At 42.3% G+C, this 17,706-nt stretch overlaps 1 protein-coding gene across 4 annotated transcripts in view; it reads left to right on the top strand.

Moving 5' to 3' along the window:
- Nucleotides 1-4,620: 4,620 nt before the first annotated feature.
- Nucleotides 4,621-17,706, top strand: part of erap1b (endoplasmic reticulum aminopeptidase 1b) — a 16,443-nt gene continuing 3,357 nt past the window's right edge. Inside the window, exons 1-15 of one of the 4 annotated variants that reach the window (XM_041238336.1) lie at nt 4,621-4,666; nt 6,626-7,181; nt 7,787-7,925; nt 8,167-8,301; nt 9,350-9,470; nt 9,709-9,863; nt 10,506-10,619; nt 11,023-11,154; nt 11,965-12,096; nt 12,822-12,905; nt 14,552-14,709; nt 15,247-15,326; nt 15,923-16,106; nt 16,362-16,518; nt 17,138-17,322. In XM_041238336.1, the coding sequence (XP_041094270.1) occupies nt 6,652-7,181; nt 7,787-7,925; nt 8,167-8,301; nt 9,350-9,470; nt 9,709-9,863; nt 10,506-10,619; nt 11,023-11,154; nt 11,965-12,096; nt 12,822-12,905; nt 14,552-14,709; nt 15,247-15,326; nt 15,923-16,106; nt 16,362-16,518; nt 17,138-17,322 (2,306 nt within the window). In that variant the 5' untranslated portion in view covers nt 4,621-4,666; nt 6,626-6,651. Of the gene's footprint in view, nt 4,667-4,808; nt 4,912-6,194; nt 6,215-6,625; nt 7,182-7,786; nt 7,926-8,166; nt 8,302-9,349; nt 9,471-9,708; nt 9,864-10,505; nt 10,620-11,022; nt 11,155-11,964; nt 12,097-12,821; nt 12,906-14,551; nt 14,710-15,246; nt 15,327-15,922; nt 16,107-16,361; nt 16,519-17,137; nt 17,323-17,706 lie in introns of those variants that run through there. The other 3 variants (XM_041238318.1, XM_041238327.1, XM_041238345.1) reach the window with 3 other exon arrangements.

Raw genomic sequence — 17,706 nt, 5'->3', positions numbered from 1 at the left:
TAATGGACCAATGGGATTCATTCTTACTTTTTTTGATTAAGCAGTAAAAGCATCTGAACTGGTCCCAGTGTGAAGAGAAAGGTGCAAAGTTAGTGGTGAGCTTCTGATGGTGCAAATCGTGTTTGAGAGCGCCTCCTCACAGGCTGAATGGGACCAAGGGTTACAGGGCCGAGCTGTCCTAGCAGATTCTTCTCTGTCTCTCTGAAGTTGTGTTGATGTCACATGGACAGTTCGTGGGCTTAGTTAAAGCATCCTGTTCTGCTCTAAGCGCACAATATTTAACCCCTTTTCTACTGCAGCTGTCAACATAAAAAGCTTTATAAGTACTTATACATTCTCAACATTTGGCTGACCTAAAATCCTACTTCACTTTACATTTAGACTTAACTTTTGCAGTTAACAAAATTAGAGTAAGTTGTCATAACAATATAGTTAAAGAGAGAATTAAAATGAAAATGCTCCAAAAAAACCTACAAAGTGGCCTGTTCTCAAACGAGGACAATGGCACTTATTGGGTGAATTGGTTAAAGATGCTATTTGAGTGCATTATATAAATATTAGAGCTGAGCAAGATCACATTTTGTTAAAGGTTTTCGAGCCTGGCATTGCAAACTCAATAATCAGGCTCCATCAGTTACACACGATTTACACAACTCATCAAAAACTAATAGAGTATCTAAAAGCCAGGAAATCAAACAGAAACTAATATGCTGTTGCTGGACTCTGATGTGGCTGCTTCGCCACAGCCACTCCCTGGTATTGAACTATAGCAATGTCAGTTCCTGTCTGTACTGGTACATTGTGGCTGGTGATTCCAGCTGTCTGTTAACACAGTAATTCAGTCCTGTACTTGCATGCCTCACAAGTGAACAAACCCCTTGTGTCACAATTCTGTTTTATTACAATTCTATAATGTTACGCTTCACAGAATAGGTAAAAAAACACAAACATTTATTAAGCAGTCAAATAAAAAAATAAATAAACAGTCCAATGCAAAATTGTGTGTTCTGTCTTCTCAACAGTTTTCATAGATATTTTCCACATTGTCGTAAATGTGCAGATCTAAATATTAGAGAAATAATGAGAGGTTAGGTATTGTGCTGTTATATCAACACTCTACACTGTTGTTAAAGCCCTTCTTCAGACATACTCACTCTTGATGCAATGTAATACCTGTACGTTTTGCAGTTAATTTCCCAACGCAGATCTCAAATGTGTTATATATCATTCATCTTATTAATAACACACACTGGGCCATGTTTTCAAAGCATTCTCTCCACTCTCAATGAACTCCTATTTGTTTAAAGGAATCATGTTAACTTTACAAAATGATGAAAAAACACCTTGAGACTTCTGAAGAGAACTTTGTAGGAGGTATTCCTTGTAAACAGAGAAACGACTGGCAACCTGACTAATTAAGTGTAATAAGAAATGACTGGGAACACTATACAGGGCTTTAAAGAAGTCAGCAAGAATCCAGAGCAGACTCATCAAAAGCAGACTCATTAAAGATGAGTGAAGGGCCAACAGCTATGAGAGAAACAGAAGATAACACACACTATTGTCAGAGATACAGTCAGACATACAGACAGACAGACAGGTGGATGAACAGACAGTCAGAGACACACACACACAGACAGGCAACACACAGAAAGTCAGACACAGACAGAAAGACTCCTCCACACAGCCACAGAGTCTGACATTCTCAATAACTAAGCTAAATAGCATTAATATCAAGTGTCATGACATGACAAGTTTTTACATTCAAAGCTGCCGGGTACGTTGTAGAGTTTTTGGGCTTGTGAAACTAAACAGTTTAAAAGTTGCAGCTTAGTATATGAGGCACTTTGTTATATATTTGCATGTATTGTATTTATTACAAAAAAAGATGAATCCCCATTTGTAATGCGAACACGTATCTGTACAGTTGAATAGTATGAAATTAAATGGGTGTGTGTTATTTCTGTAGAAGAGAATTGCTAATCACTCCCCCTGTTGGTCAGATGTTGTAATGGCTTTTTTAGTACAAAGAATATGGGAATATTTCAAAGCTTGGTCACATCATACAAATATCATTTGGTTTCACATGTATGCAAGTCCACACACTATCCTTCAGATATTTACCACTTGTCTTGTTGCAGTGGTTCTTCTCAGCGGTATTGATGGATGTTTGCTCTTTTCGTAGACAAGTCTGTGCTGTAAATAAAAAGCAGTCCTAATCCGTGAGCAGCTTTCCTCTTAAAGCTCATTTTACACCCCTCTGGTCATTTCTAGGACATTCTCTTCACTGCTGTGATGATACAACGCCACCATTATTTTCATATTACAATGCAAATACTAGGATATATGCGTGCAAGAGTCACCCACAAGGTTTGCAGTACACTTGGGCTCAATGTTTTTGCTAGGCAAGTAATGTAATGTGTCATACACTAGATGTAACAAGAGACATAACCCCAGGCAATCGTGTGTGCCATACAGTTTAATAAAGCACCAGTACTATGTCTATTGAAACGTACCCCGTGTGCATTTCCTTCACATTAAAAACACCAATGCAGCTACAGAAATCAGGAGGAAAAGCCCAGCACAGACCACCGATCCAAGAAAGCCAGCAGAAATGTGTCTCTCTGCGAGTCAAACAAACACAAGTCAGCAGGACTTGAAGGCATACTTTATGCATTTACATTCCACTAATATTTAATTAGGAAATGATTTGTTGTTTAATACCTGTTTAAGATGTGTATTCTGTGTGGCTTTCTATGGGTGTTTCTGCTTTGATCTTTACTGACCATGCTTACCTGACTCTTACATTCTGAAGGGCCTACGCAGATTTTGATTATGCAGTCAGAAATGTTAAGTACAATTGCAATTTTTTTCAAGGGAATGCAGTGCAAAGTTGAGGGACAGTCTGGTCACGAGAGCTACCCCCAACAGCTCAGTGAACAAGCGCACCTCAATCCTGACCTCAGCAGGATATCTGAAGCATAAAGCCACATTCAACTCTTACACATGCTTCAATACCTTTGGCTTCCAGTGTGGTAAAAAGGCCCTGGGAACACGCCCATTTCCGATGGTGGGTTTGGACACTGGGTATGACCAGGGTCAGGCTCCGGACAGCGCCTGAAGGGGTCAGGGTCTCCTGTTTAGAAATCAGCATGGTCCGGCCATAATCCTTCAGCCACGCCAGCTGAAAGCTCTCATAGACCTCTGAGACAGCGCAGGTAAGGCTCACCTCCTCGCCCAAAGACAGACCACCAGAGGGCTTTACTGAGACTGAAGAACAAAACCAGATTCTCATATATGTTTGGGATGAAGTTGCTTGGCTTGAGGAATAGCCACACATGCTGAGGTTTATCAGTGCTGAATGTTGGGATTGCCACAGAACAAGCCAAGACGCAATAACAAAATGACCCATAGGGGCGCTGGTGATGCCCACGTGTGCTATGAGCAGCTAAAGCTGTGTATGTGAGACTGCAGCTCATTCATTTAGTGGTGTATGTTAATTAGATACATGAAATACACTTATTTATTGAGTCACTGTGTTCACCGTGGCTTGTTCTGTGTGGGTACCAAAGATCAGGACTCTATGTCAGCTAGATAAACCAGCACTGAACAATGTGAAAATCTATTAGAAAACCACCTACAAGGCTTTGATAGGGCTTCTATCAATTTCACTATCACAACTTACCTTAATAAATAAACATCTTAGTCACTTTGCACAGCTTCATCATTAAAAAGGCCACACGCTTTCCAATTAACAAGAAAACACAGCGACCAGTCTAACACAAACGGTAAAAGCACTTTCTTTTTTTTTAGTAATTGATTTTGCCACGTTTTTCTCCCAATTTGAAATGTTCAATTGTATTGTAGCATTTTAGGGTTCTAGGATAAAACGAGAGAGGCAGACAGCTCTTGCAGTTCTCGAATGGCCGGTTTTATTGAACATTAACCAACATAATGAAAACTCAGGGACAGCGTAACAGCTTCTCACACACATACTTCGAACATTCACCCCTCTCCCAGCTCCCGCGTTCCCTTATATCGAGCCCTGATTTGGCGCCAACCCTGCCTTTAACCTATGGAAACCCCCAATTACCAACCAACCAATAGGAGAGCCCGCACACACACACACACATGCGACGCACTTCTCTTGCACACAGACAGTACAGGCAAGCACATGTCCCCCCCCCAGTACAACAACATGACAGTGCAGTAACACAGCTGACTATTTACAGCACAGACCCAGGATCGCTACGGTATTTTTAGGATCAGCTCACCGCTACCACCCCTGCGCTGATTCTTTTTACTCTGCGGGCCCGCCAAGCAGCCACTCAGAGCTACAGCCTCAACACAGTTTACAGGGCTTCCCTTAATGGACTGCACATGAAAGTGTAAGACTGTCTCAATCTGGTTGAGAGGACAGTGAGCACACAGCCTGTCCTCTTTGGGCAGCCATGTCGACCAGTCTCGAAGGCCAGGCCGTGCTCACTAAGCCTGGACTTTGTTAAGGTCTTTCACTTACACAGCGCCCCTAGTGGCAATACAGCCGCAGCGCACCTCTAGCAAGTACTGAAACAGCATCACTTCCTGTATCAAATAGTTCTCACGGGTTAAGACTGCTGAAATTAGCTGGCAGTATTATTATATTGCAACCCTCAGGAAAACACAGGTTTGTATGTTACAAGCATTTCAGCACATCGAATAAATAAAAACTTAAATAAATAAATAAAACACGGATTTGTTTCACATTGCTGTTGTCTGCACTAGTCAGACTGCGTTTTAGTTTTATTTTCAGTTTCATAAAATGCGTTTGAAAGCGGAAGACAAAGCGTCTTTCATTTCTGCATAGTGCACGCTTATTCTTCTAGTGATCGGATCGTTCTGCAAGGTGTGTGTTCTGTGGTGAAAGGTTCGGTAAGTTTAATTAAACTAGGCATCAACAACGCGCATAGCCTCGTTAATGACCAACACTACTTATCGTTGTCACTACCTATGCTTTGTTTAAATGAAGTGACGGGAACAAACAACACGTGAAGCGAAAGTGGTCTTTGCCTCGTCATTGCAGAGAGAAACAGTTATAGTAGCAGGTGTTAGTAACGATTTATTCTTGTTAAATGGATGCATTTTATTCGCTTTATAGTGTGTTCCGTGAACGATATGCAACCAGCAGGAATAAATGACGTTTATTTTTCAGTACTTCCTGAAGTACAACAGTCGGTACTGTACTGGCGTCAAACGCAATCTTATTTATTATTGTATTTTCTACGACGCCGTTTATCCGAATCAGAAACACCGTTAGGTTGTATTTAATATTTGATGGGGGCTGAGGGTTCTCGGTCTGTGATAAGATTCAACAATTGGTCTGCATAGCTGTGTTTACACCAGTGCAGACTGTTTTTATTTGTTACAGATACATTGTAATCATAATACTATACAAATACCCGACAGTTTGTCCACTCTCCATACATCAGTGTGGTGTGGGATCACCTGGATTATCTCTCTCAGGTAGCCAAGCAGTGCGGTACAGTATAGTTATTACCGTCAGGCTGCAATGCTGAAGTGACTAAAAGGTTACACTATTATGCATTGTCATCCCATGATTGACATCATTATAATTAATTTGCAACATACCTTTATTTTTTAATTTTGAATGAGAAACATCTCTGAGGGTACAACACTGTAGCGCAGTCCTTTCCCTGATCTCTGCAGGTTTTAACAGCGCCCAGTGCATTACCATCCAGGTAAAAAGAATGAGCTCTATTCATCTGCCCCGGAGTGACCCAGCAAAAGACAGCGAGAGGGACTGGAATAGGTGCAGACCAACATGAAGGCAACGCTGCTCTATAGTGTTAGGCTTTACAAGATGAAGAAAATGAACAGATCAGAGATAAGATGACATGTTAACACTCAGCTCACTACCGATCACAGCATTAATCAGTCATACCTGAGTCTGCAGGGTTAGTAGTAGGAGTTGTACGTGCAGTTATATAGAAGGAAGACTGTATATAACATCTAACTCCTGGCTCCTAATAACTGCATCATAACTGCATCATATACTGAATACAGGGCTCTGAATCCCAGGACAAGCTGGAGTTTCACACCATGGCACTGGCCTTCCCTCAAGCACACTGGAGACAGTTGTGCAGTGTTAGTGTTGTGAACTAACGTCCACGTTTCCTGAGCCTGGTTCAACCTAGTCCTCCAAAATCAGAAGCTGGTAAATCAGCCTGTTTCACTCGGTCCACTCTCATTGGTTCTTTGTGCATTTGACCAATTTTCTTTATATATCAATGTTTTGGATCAAAGTACAGTGCATACTGTTTATGGGCATTGTTTTGTGTCCCCATCAGTGTACACATTAAAAAAAGCACTTAAAGTCAGTCTTGTGGACAATGATACCAACTACAAGACTCATCAGGTGAAAAAATACCATAGAACAAATTAAATACCACTTTCATTACTATAAACAATCCGGTATGTGCTAAAAAAAAAAGAGAAGTTCATTTATCAAATATCAACTGATGAACTAGACATGCACAGTGCACTAACCATGTGACTGTTCTGGTTACATGCATCAGTCTGTCTCTTAAAACAAATCACTTACTCACATCTTGTACTTTATTTCCAGATCCTTGGACCTAGCTGTATTGAAGCATGCAGTCCAGCCTGCGGGGAACCTCACTGAGGCATCACTTACTGGCAGCAGCTCTGCTTGTTGCTCTAACAGCCCAGTGCTCGGTAAGCACAGGACAGGGTGAAGAGAGTAGCAGTGACACCATCTCTCTTGTAGCCACCAATGGACAGCCTTTCCCCTGGAACAAGATGAGACTTCCCAGCTCTGTCAGTCCCCTTCGCTACGACCTCCTGATCCACCCCAATCTCACCACGCTGGACTTCACCGGCTCAGTGAGGATCACCGTTCAGGTCAAAGAGGATACCGGCTTCGTTGTCCTGCACAGCAAACATCTACACATCTCCAAGGCAGCCGTTCAGCAGGGAAGGGGTGGGAGCAGTCCGCTGCAGGTGTTGGAATACCCTGCGTACGAGCAAGTGGCGCTGCTTTCAGACACGCCTCTGGTTACCGACAGGCTGTATGTGATTTCCATTGATTATGTGGCGAACCTGTCCGAGAGCTTCCACGGCTTTTATAAAAGCACCTATCGAACACGAGAAGGAGAAGTCAGGTAAACTGGCAGAATCTTACCCTGGTGTAACTGGATTTCCAGTTAACCCTAACCTTACGTTAGTTCAGTACAAACCCCCACGACACCCATGAATTAATGGTGTTTATTTGATGATTGTGGAGTATGGTACAGGATGAGACATTTGACCATGGGGGAGTTGATAAAAGTGGCGATAGGAGGAGGTGGAAGAATGGGAATCAATAAAACAAAAAGAGGGATGAGTGACAGGTCGATTTATACCTTTTACGATTGACTGAGAGATGACATAACATATGTGTGGGTGTTAGTACTTCCTCCCAAACTGAACTTACGTTACACGTAATTGCAATTCGCTTCATTCCCATTCCAGTTTCAAAACGTGAGAATTGCACATTATATGGTGTATAAGTAGTGTGAATAGGATATTTGTGAATAAAAAGTTTATTTTGCGAGGACATAACATTATGATAAATAGGCAAACCATAGAGGAACATCTCAGATAAGCCCAATTAATGTTGCAGTAAAACCTGTAATGTCTCAAACCGCTCTCCAGTGGGAGTCTTATTCCAACTTGGTTTCGTCTAGGTAATCTAATAGTGAACTAATGACTACCTTGTGTGTTACAGAGTTCTGGCCTCAACCCAGTTTGAACCCACGGCTGCCCGCCTGGCATTTCCCTGCTTTGATGAGCCTGCTTTCAAAGCCAACTTTTCCATCAAGATCCGAAGAGAGGCCAAGCACATCGCCTTGTCAAACATGCCCCTGGTACAGACAGTGCAGCAGTTTCTTCTTTTAAACTTGAAAACGGGAGAAAACAAACCTTACTCCACCACTTACAACTCCCATTTGCACTAGAGATTTAGCCCTGATGGTGTTTTAGCAATGTTGTAACCTTCCAGCTGTCTGCATTGTTGGACTTGCCTAGCCAGAGACTCCCAGGGGCTCCTAGTTGAGTTGCTGCCCTAACCCCTCCTGTATTCAGCTCTGCTTGTGTTCCTCCCTACAGGTGAAGTCTGAGGCCCTGGGCGGCGGGCTGCTGGAGGATCACTTCGACGTGAGTGTGAAGATGAGCACCTACCTGGTGGCGTTTATCGTGTCCGATTTCGTATCGGTCAGCAAGATGAGCAATAACGGAGTTAAGGTAAATGTGTAGCATGCATGCAGCAAAGTGCAGACACAGCAAAGTGAGAATGTTTGGGTTGAATGTTTAAGTGAGAGATGGTTCCTCATCTACAGGTTCATTTTGCTTTTTTGAATCTTTCGCTATTTCTCTATCCAAAGTTATTATCACTGAATAACAACTATACTTACTGTGCTGGATGTTAGTCCCAGAACATTGGTGGTTCTGTGGATGCTCTTTTGTTTGGAAGATGGTGCAATTTCTTGTTTGGTCTGTTAAAACATGTATTATGCAATATAGCTTTGATGATCAGGCAGCAAATTGCATTGTGGATGGTCACTAAATTTGCATAAAAGTCCTGTTATGGATCTTCTCTTCAATGAACACCTGGGGACAGTTTTTCAAAACTTGTAATCTGGATAAAAGTGATCCGGATTCTGTAATCCTATATTTAGTGATTGAGATTACTTTTATCTGGATTGATCAGTTTTTTTCAGAAAGTGTCACTGCTGGATTACATTTATCCAGATTACAAATAATGATGATTACAATATCTTTTTTTTTTTTTTTAAGTAATCTCGATCACAAAATATAGGATTACAAAATCGAGATAATTTTTATCCAGTTTTGAAAATCCGCCCCCTGGAGACTACTATTATGGATGGATTGGGAAAGGTGGCATCTAAAGTGTATCTGAGTGGCCATGCTGCTGGAGGTCCCCTGTCTCCACTAGACCATATTCCAGCTCTGGGGTTTATAACCAGATCTCCCTCATAAACAGATAAACTTTACAATTCACACTGCCACAAAAACACACCCAACAACCATGTTGATACAGCTCTCTGTTCTGGGATTTCTGAAACACTGTGTATACTGTGCTCAGTAAGGCCTGTCAATCACAAACACAAGCAAGCTCTATCAATCGCAGTCTGCAGTTTGAGAGCGAGATGCAAGATAAAAACATATTTGAAGATACTGTTAATACAAGACAATGCATTTCCGCCATGGCCGTGTTTGAGCAAATGCATCCACTGTTCTTGTAACCATTGTCGTTACCACTTTGTGACAGATCTCCGTCTATGCTGTGCCGGATAAGATAGATCAAGCACATTTTGCTTTAGAAGCTGCAGCTAAACTCCTTGACTTCTATGAAGACTATTTTAAAATCCCATACCCGCTTCCGAAACAAGGTAAGATACTGTGTGTTAATGACTGTGATATTCCCACTATCTCTATGAGCCGAGGACTGGGTGTTCATGCAAACAAGATCCTGCATCTTGGTGAATTATTCAAATAAAGATCTTACAGTACAAAGGTAAAAAGCCTGGGAGGACCACAATTGACTCAGCGTAATGAGTGTTCATTGTAGTTTGGTTGGATTGTTCCTATTGTTTGAAGGCTTTTTCTTGCTTTTTATTCCTTTTGCAGACCTGGCTGCTATTCCTGATTTCCAGTCCGGAGCGATGGAGAACTGGGGCCTGACAACCTACCGGGAATCGGCCCTCCTGTTCAACCCAAAAACCTCCTCGGCCTCAGAGAAGCTGGGCATCACCATGATCATCGCTCACGAGCTGGCACACCAGGTAGCAGGGGCTCGCTTCTGCAGAGCAGAGGGCAAAGGCATGCGCTAATTCAGCTCTGATTCACAGCTGCTTCAATCACAAACTGACTGGACTGCTTCTCTCTGGAATGCATTTCCCAGGATGGCTGTGAACATATCCTGGCTCCTGGTCCCAAACAGGGCTGTTTGAGGCCTCAGGCCCCACTTTCAAAAGGGCTGTCCAACAGATGGCTCTTGAGCTCAATACGGTTTATTTTGAATATCCCATTTTAATGGGTTTGAAAAGGGTTTAAACGATTTGTTTCTAATAGTTATAAGAACTGTGATTTTGACAAGTTATCTAAACGACCCCCAGGCAACTCGGCCTGTCGGACCTATTGTCACAAAAACTGCCCTATCCACCTCCCGCCCTCTGTCTGTGGTCTTTGCAGTATTGTGCTCCCTCTTAATTTGATACGCAAATGTATTTAATATCTAATTAGGCTATGTACTCTGTAACTCGCAAAGAGAGCACTCTGGCCTTGGTTGTGGACAACACAAATGTTCGTAAAGTGAATCATTTGAAAGAGTTTAAACCAGATTCTGTATGCTGTGTGGTGAGCTGTGCTTCAGGTGTGTGTTGAGCGAGTTCTAATCCAAGCCTCTCGCCTCTCATCTCTCGCAGTGGTTTGGTAACCTGGTCACCATGGAGTGGTGGAATGACTTGTGGCTGAACGAAGGCTTCGCCAAGTTCATGGAGTATGTGTCTGTCAACATCACCAATCCAGAGCTGCAGGTGGTGAGTGGAAAATGCTTAACCATTCTCAAGAACCCTTGGTAAGGACACTCTTTAACACTAAGATTGAGAGGATAGGAATCTGGAGGTACGTGTTGGCTCTGGTCTATCCGTTTGCCTCTAGTCTGTGTTTGTGGGTCATGTTGATACTGGTAACCCTGAGAGAGGAAGGTCTGTTGTAATGAATCTCCTCCTAGCGGCTGATCAGTTAATAATACTGACATCAGCATAAGATCCATTCTTCCCTCTCAATATAGAGCTTGCTTTTCAGTTGAATGGTAAGACGTTCGTCTTTGAACCGTGTGGTTTGCAGCTCGTATCCAACCCTTGCCTTTCCGTTTAATTCAATGTATTGAGATGCCAGCGCATTACACTCTGGCTGACAGTGTCGTTCTGTCCTCTGCAGGAGGATTACTTCCTGGGACAGTGCTTCAATGCCATGGAGGTGGACGCTCTGAGCTCCTCCCACCCCATCTCCACTCCAGTGCAGAACCCTGCCCAGATCCAGGAGATGTTCGATGATGTGTCCTATGAAAAGGTAGAATAAGAAGCTTCGAATCGTATTAATGATAGAGTCTGTTCAATTGATCTTAACTGTGGTGGATCTTGACATTACCACTAGATCATTAAAGAAGAGCCTTTTTTAACTTTTCCTTAAATCTAACATCAAGCAGTGCGTGTCTCTGTATCTTTTAGATTCACTGAACAGATCCCATTGTCACAACATTTGGAATCTTATTGTTCATATTACCCACTGAAAAGGGACTGTTTTGTCCACAAACTGTAACGATACATACTTTGTACATACTTTTTTCAAATTTTTCCACATGTCTATTCTACAAACCATTCTGGAATTCCTCTTTCACTTTGCCCCCATGGAGTTTCACAAACCATTCTAGAATTCCTCTTTCACTTTGCCCCCATGGAGTTTCACAAACCATTCTAGAATTTCTCTTTCACTTTGCCCCCATGGAGTTTCACAAACCATTCTAGAATTTCTCTTTCACTTTGCCCCCATGGAGTTTCACAAACCATTCTAGAATTCCTCTTTCACTTTGCCCCCATGGAGTTTCACAAACCATTCTAGAATTCCTCTTTCACTTTGCCCCCATGGAGTTTCACAAACCATTCTAGAATTCCTCTTTCACTTTGCCCCCATGGAGTTTCACAAACCATTCTAGAATTTCTCTTTCACTTTGCCCCCATGGAGTTTCACAAACCATTCTAGAATTCCTCTTTCACTTTGCCCCCATGGAGTTTCTGGAGTTCATCTTCTAGTCCGTGGACAGGCTTTAACGCTGAAGAGTTTCTCACATGTTTTAATATCATTTTATTTGTTTTGATCCAGGGCGCTTGCATATTAAATATGTTAAGAGACTTCCTGACTGCAGATGCTTTCAAAATCGGCATTATCCGTTACCTGCGTCGCTATAGTTACGAGAACACCCGCAACGAAGACCTCTGGGAAAGCCTAACCAATGTAAGCAAGATTATCCTTCTTTTACACCTTATTGATAACTTAGCAATGTCACAGACTGTCCAAGGTGACCAGTACTATGGAAGTGAGCACTGTTTTTGCAAGGAGAAAGCGGTATAGAACTAGCCAGTAATAACTGCAGGGCTGGTAGTTCTGTTCAAAACGACCACACTGTAAGTGCTTCACAGCTATAGAAAGGCTGCTTTGCACAAGCAGTTAAAGGGCTTTTAAAGCACATTGAGCTAACGTAATAATTCCAGCAAACCATACCTAATATGTACTAATTAGAAAACAAATGATGAATTAAATTTGTTTTGTATTAGTGAAGAATAATTATTGACGACTGCAGATTCTGCAGTGTTGCGTTCCTAGTTGAAAAGGTCATGTAAAGGAATGTCATTGCCATGTGAAAAGCAGCTCTAGGTTCCTGGGATGACGAGGCAATGCACGATGCTTCTGGGAGTCTGATCTTTTAAAAAGGAAAGAAAGGACGGGCACTTTTAATGGTTTGTGTTATTATTCTTGAGAAATATATACTATAAAACTAAACCTTGTGAATGTACAAGAACTCAAACCCCCCCAGAATTAACTTTTTGCTCTTTGCTACGTTGCCTGCATAAACAGTTGTGTCTGAGTGAGAAGGATCAGGTGTCCTGTGAAGCCTTTTCTAAGGGACATCAAGATGGGAAGGAGTAGTGCTGAGAGTCAGGCATGTGTTTGCTCTGCAGGTTTGCCAGTCGGATGATCTGGATGAGGGGCGCCTGCAGGGAGATGGGTTTTGTGCAGGAAGCCAGCAGCTTTCAGCAACCGCGGTAAGAGATCACATGATATCAAGCCTTATTAACAAAGTGCAAAGTGTTTACTGCAGTCTTTAATTATCTCCTGTTTTTTGAAAGGAGAAAAAACTAAGATTGCAAAACAAAAAACAAAACACCTTGAGAGCGCTGAAGAGAACTTGACGTATATCACATAGTTGCTTTGTAAAATGAACAGGTGTTTTACCTGTTAAAAAATAGAAATTAATTAAACCCATGACTGGGGGGGGGTGGGGGTCCAGATTGGCTATAGCTTTCAGAAATAAAGACCCTTCATATAAAGATGTGATGAATACATTTTGTTGAGGGCTGTCAGCTTTCCATTGGTAAGTATGGCTGTAAGCACCATACCGTATTGAAAATAGTGGTAATACTGTACAGACGAACACAGTGAGGTGGGATTAAAGCAAGTACAACTATGTTATAAAGCAGCAGGAAAATCTTTCAGCATCTCTTGCTTTGCATTGCAGTCCAAGATTGCATCATTGCATGCAATGAAAATAAGTTATGTACAAACCGTTACCCAAGATCATGCAACAGTCTCTTGACACAGGGGTGGTACCGACAGACTGGAGAATTGCAAACGTAATACCGATCCACAAAAAGGGAAACAAAACCGAACCAGATAACTACAGACCAATAAGCCTGACTTCTATTATATGTAAACTTATGGAAACTATAATAAGATCCAAAATGGAAAATTACCTATATGGTAACAGTATCCTGGGAGACAGTCAGCATGGTTTTAGGAAAGGGAGATTATGTCTAACTAACCTGCTTCATTTTTTTGAGGATGAAACATTGATAATGATTAGTTGCAAAGCATATGACGTGGTTTATTTTGATTTCCAGAAAGCTTTTGACAAAGTCCCGCATAAAAGATTATTTCTCAAACTGAACGCAGTAGGAATCCAAGGAAATGCATGCACATGGATTAGGGAGGCATATGTCATATGCAGGCAGGCTAATAATTGAATCTGTTCAGTCTTGAGCAAAGAAGACGACGCAGCGATCTGATTGAAGCATTCCAAATTCTAAAAGATATTGACAATGTCGACCTGAAAAAAGAAACAAGGACCAGGGTCACAAATGGAGATTAGATATTATTGCTGCTCTAGAAGAGTGCAAAGAAGAGCCGACCAGAATTATTCCGGGCTTAAAAGGCATGTCATATGCAGACAGGCTAAAAGAATTGAATCTGTTCAGTCTTGAACAAAGAAGACTACGCGGCGACCTAATTCAAGCATTCAAAATTCTAAAAGGTATTGACAATGTCGACCCAAGGGACTTTTTTGACCTGAAAAAAGAAACAAGGACCGGGGGTCACACATGGAGATTAGACAAAGGGGCATCCAGAACAGAAAATAGGAGGCACTTTTTTACACAGAGAATTGTGAGGGTCTGGAATCAACTCCCCTGTAATGTTGTTGAAGCTGACACCCTGGGATCCTTCAAGAAGCTGCTTGATGAGATTCTGGGATCAATAAGCTACTAACAACCAATTGAGCAAGATGGGCCAAATGGCCTCCTCTCGTTTGTAAACTTTCTTATGTTTTTATGTTCTAGTGGTGATGCTTTCAGCAGAGCCATAAGAGATCAGAGTAGTGCTTTGGGTAGCTTATTGTGAATGGTGTGTGTTTCAGAAATGGTACATGCATGACGAGCTGGATGTGAAGACCATGATGAACACCTGGACCCTACAGCAGGGCTTCCCCCTGATCAGTGTGAGCGTGCGCGGGAGGGAGGTACGCCTGAGCCAGGAGAGATACCTCAAGGGCTCCGACCCCACCCAGTCCTCCCAGTAAGACCCTCACATGTGCTGGAGCTCCACTGGAAATGCATTTAGCCTCCCGACATTTAAGGAATGGTCCCAGACTGAACTTGTGTGTGAACTCATACATTATTTTACTAACACAGCACATCGGGGTGTAGTTTAATGATCTGAACCGTGGTGACAGATCTTAATACTGTCGTCTTATGTTGAAGCTTTCTCTCTTGACCAGCTTATTAACATTACTCAATACAATAAACATACAGTGAAAGGAGGGCCTCTGAAATTCAGGGTGAGACATTTAGTATTGGGGTTCGCCACTGTTAAATAAACCCCATAACCTTTAAAAATAACAGGTATTTTATGCCAGCTATTTTTCTACCTGTTCAGATTGCCCCACTAGCCCCCCTGTATTTTGAACGCTGTATGCTTACTTAAAGAAAACAATACCAGCTTGATTTGTAACCTTAGGGTCCCTGAATCAGCGTCCCACTTTACTGGGTTGCCTGGGACAAATAGTTTTTAAATAGTTATTCATTTCTAAAAAGTGTATTGTTTGCTTTCCAGGTACTTGTGGCATGTTCCATTGACCTACATTACCAGTAACTCCAACACAGTCCACAGATTCCTGCTTAAAACCAAGAATGGTACGATACAGCACAGCACCTGCAGGGTTATTGAGAAGTTCTCTAATAGATGTATATAGGGGTCCCAGGTGCCTCACTTGGTGAAGACACTGCCGCGGGGTGCGAATCCTACAGTCAGGGGACTGCAGGTTCCTGGCTGTGCCAAGTCGTCGAGCTCCTGGGTGTAGAGGAGATTGGCTTGGCAGTGGGATCGGAGGACACCCACTGACCTTCAGTTGTACTGAGATGTGTGGGGAGTTGCTGTGTTGAGGGAACATAATTGGACATTTTAAATTGGGGAGAAAAACTAACTGGACAAAACAGAAGCCCTCATGAATTTGAATGTGTGTGTGTAAAACACTGTATAAACCTTGATAAGGAAATAATATAACCCTTGCTCAAATCCAAACTCAAGACTGTGAACATCCCTACTTAAAGTCTGTTCTAATAAAACTTGTTGCCATCCTTAACAGCAGCCTGCAAAAGTTTCATGAAAAAAGTATTACAAGTTTAAATTATTTAAAGTTTTAAAAGTATTTAAAAGTTTAGCTCCTGATTGAAAGCGTTGTGCAAGGAGCCCAGTTTCTGTGTTTACTCAGTGAAAGCTTCTTCTCCAGATGTCCTCTTTCTCCCTGAGGCGGTGGAGTGGATCAAGTTCAATGTGGGGATGAACGGATACTATATTGTGCACTATGAAGACGAGGGCTGGGATGCCCTGATCAACCTGCTTCAAAAGAACCACATGGCTCTGAGCAGCAATGACAGGGCCAGCCTCCTCAACAACGCCTTCCAGCTGGTCAGGTGAGGAGCTTAGCAGCAGTACACCATCCAAGAGCAGCCACTGTAGCTTCAAATGAAGCTTGAGCATTACCTTTCTGTGAGATTTGCAAATTGAGTCTTATTGATTTTATCGTGTGACCTGGAGATGTGTTTTGAAAATCCCAACAACTTATCAGTGTGTTTGTTTGTGTTTGTGTTTGTGTGTGGGTTTGTTTGTGTTTGTATGTGTGTGTAATTTTGTCTGTATATGTGTGTTTGTTCGTTTGTGTTTGTCAGCATCGGGAAGCTGCCCCTGGACAAGGCCCTGGATCTGACCCTCTATCTGAAGAACGAGACGGAGATCATGCCGGTGACGCAGGGCCTGGGTGAGCTCATCCCGCTCTACAAGCTCATGGAGAAGAGAGACATGAGCGATGTGGAGAACAAGATGAAGGTAGGATCGCATTCTTCAACTCATTCAGCACTGAGACGCTTTACAGAAAGACTACTTCAATAGTTTCAGTGCCAGATACTGAAAAAAGGGCTCAAATATGCATGTCAGTATACTAGATTAGTTGGAGTCATCTTTCCTGTACCAATGAGTGGGTGCAGTTTTGAGTGAGTGGTTACGTTTGATAGACACGTCTGCAGTGATGAAAGTTAGTCATTCTGAACAAAGAAAACTTGGTAGCTTTATGTTTCTGACCCCAGCAACAGACTAGACTCCATGTGGTGGAAGCAGACTGCACCACCTGCTGCAGCTTTTACTGTGCAAACACACTTCAGAGGCCATTTTAATTTACTTACTAATCTAAAAAAACATTTTCAATTATTCTCAGTGGTTCTAGATTCAGTTGCTCCAGTATTGGCTTACTATTAACGATTAATGTCCCTGTTGCATTAAAATCATGTGACAATGTGACCTTTGAACTCTGTTGGCCCCATCAGCTTTGCATATACATATAGCGAGAGTAGTTGGGGCCTGCAGAATAGAAAAGTCAATTTGATAAAGCACATTGCATGCAGATTCATCACAACAAGCGTATCTGTACCTCTGGTTGTGGCTGTTTCAGGGCTACATAGTGCAGCTGTTCAGAGAGCTGATTGACAGGCAGACGTGGAGTGACGAGGGCTCTGTGTCTCAGAGGATGCTGCGCAGTTACCTGCTCATGTTCGCCTGCGTGCGCGGCTACCAGCCCTGCGTAGACAAGGCTGAGCGCTTGTTCCAGGAATGGAAGGAGTCCGGTGGGAATCTAAGGTCAGTCCTCATAGAAAAGATAAAGCATGTGTGGTCGGCTTGGCACATAGAAGATCCCAATAGGACCATTTTGAAGAAGAGCATTGTTTTCAACTCTAAAACAAGCAAATTAATCATGCCTGGCTGTATTACTAACTTCCCCAGTCTCCATATCTAAAGACAAACAGTTAGGACCACTGCCCAGGTTCCCTCCCTGAATGAATCCACATCTAAAAAGTGTGTATGGTTTTGCTGTCCACATTTCCATCAAAAAAATAGTCCTTACTAAGAGACTGTCACTAAAGAGGCCTTTGTGTTATTGCCAGCTGTCAGCTATGAAAGACCCAAAGAGCATCTTTGTCACATTGCACTGTCAAAGCTGTACCGTTACTTGTGATTGTGTAA

The sequence above is a fragment of the Polyodon spathula genome, chromosome 2 (assembly GCF_017654505.1).
Source record: "Polyodon spathula isolate WHYD16114869_AA chromosome 2, ASM1765450v1, whole genome shotgun sequence".
Taxonomy (NCBI): domain Eukaryota; kingdom Metazoa; phylum Chordata; class Actinopteri; order Acipenseriformes; family Polyodontidae; genus Polyodon; species Polyodon spathula.
The sequence above is the reverse complement of the archived record's forward strand: the minus strand, read 5'-3'. Positions and strand labels throughout refer to the sequence as shown.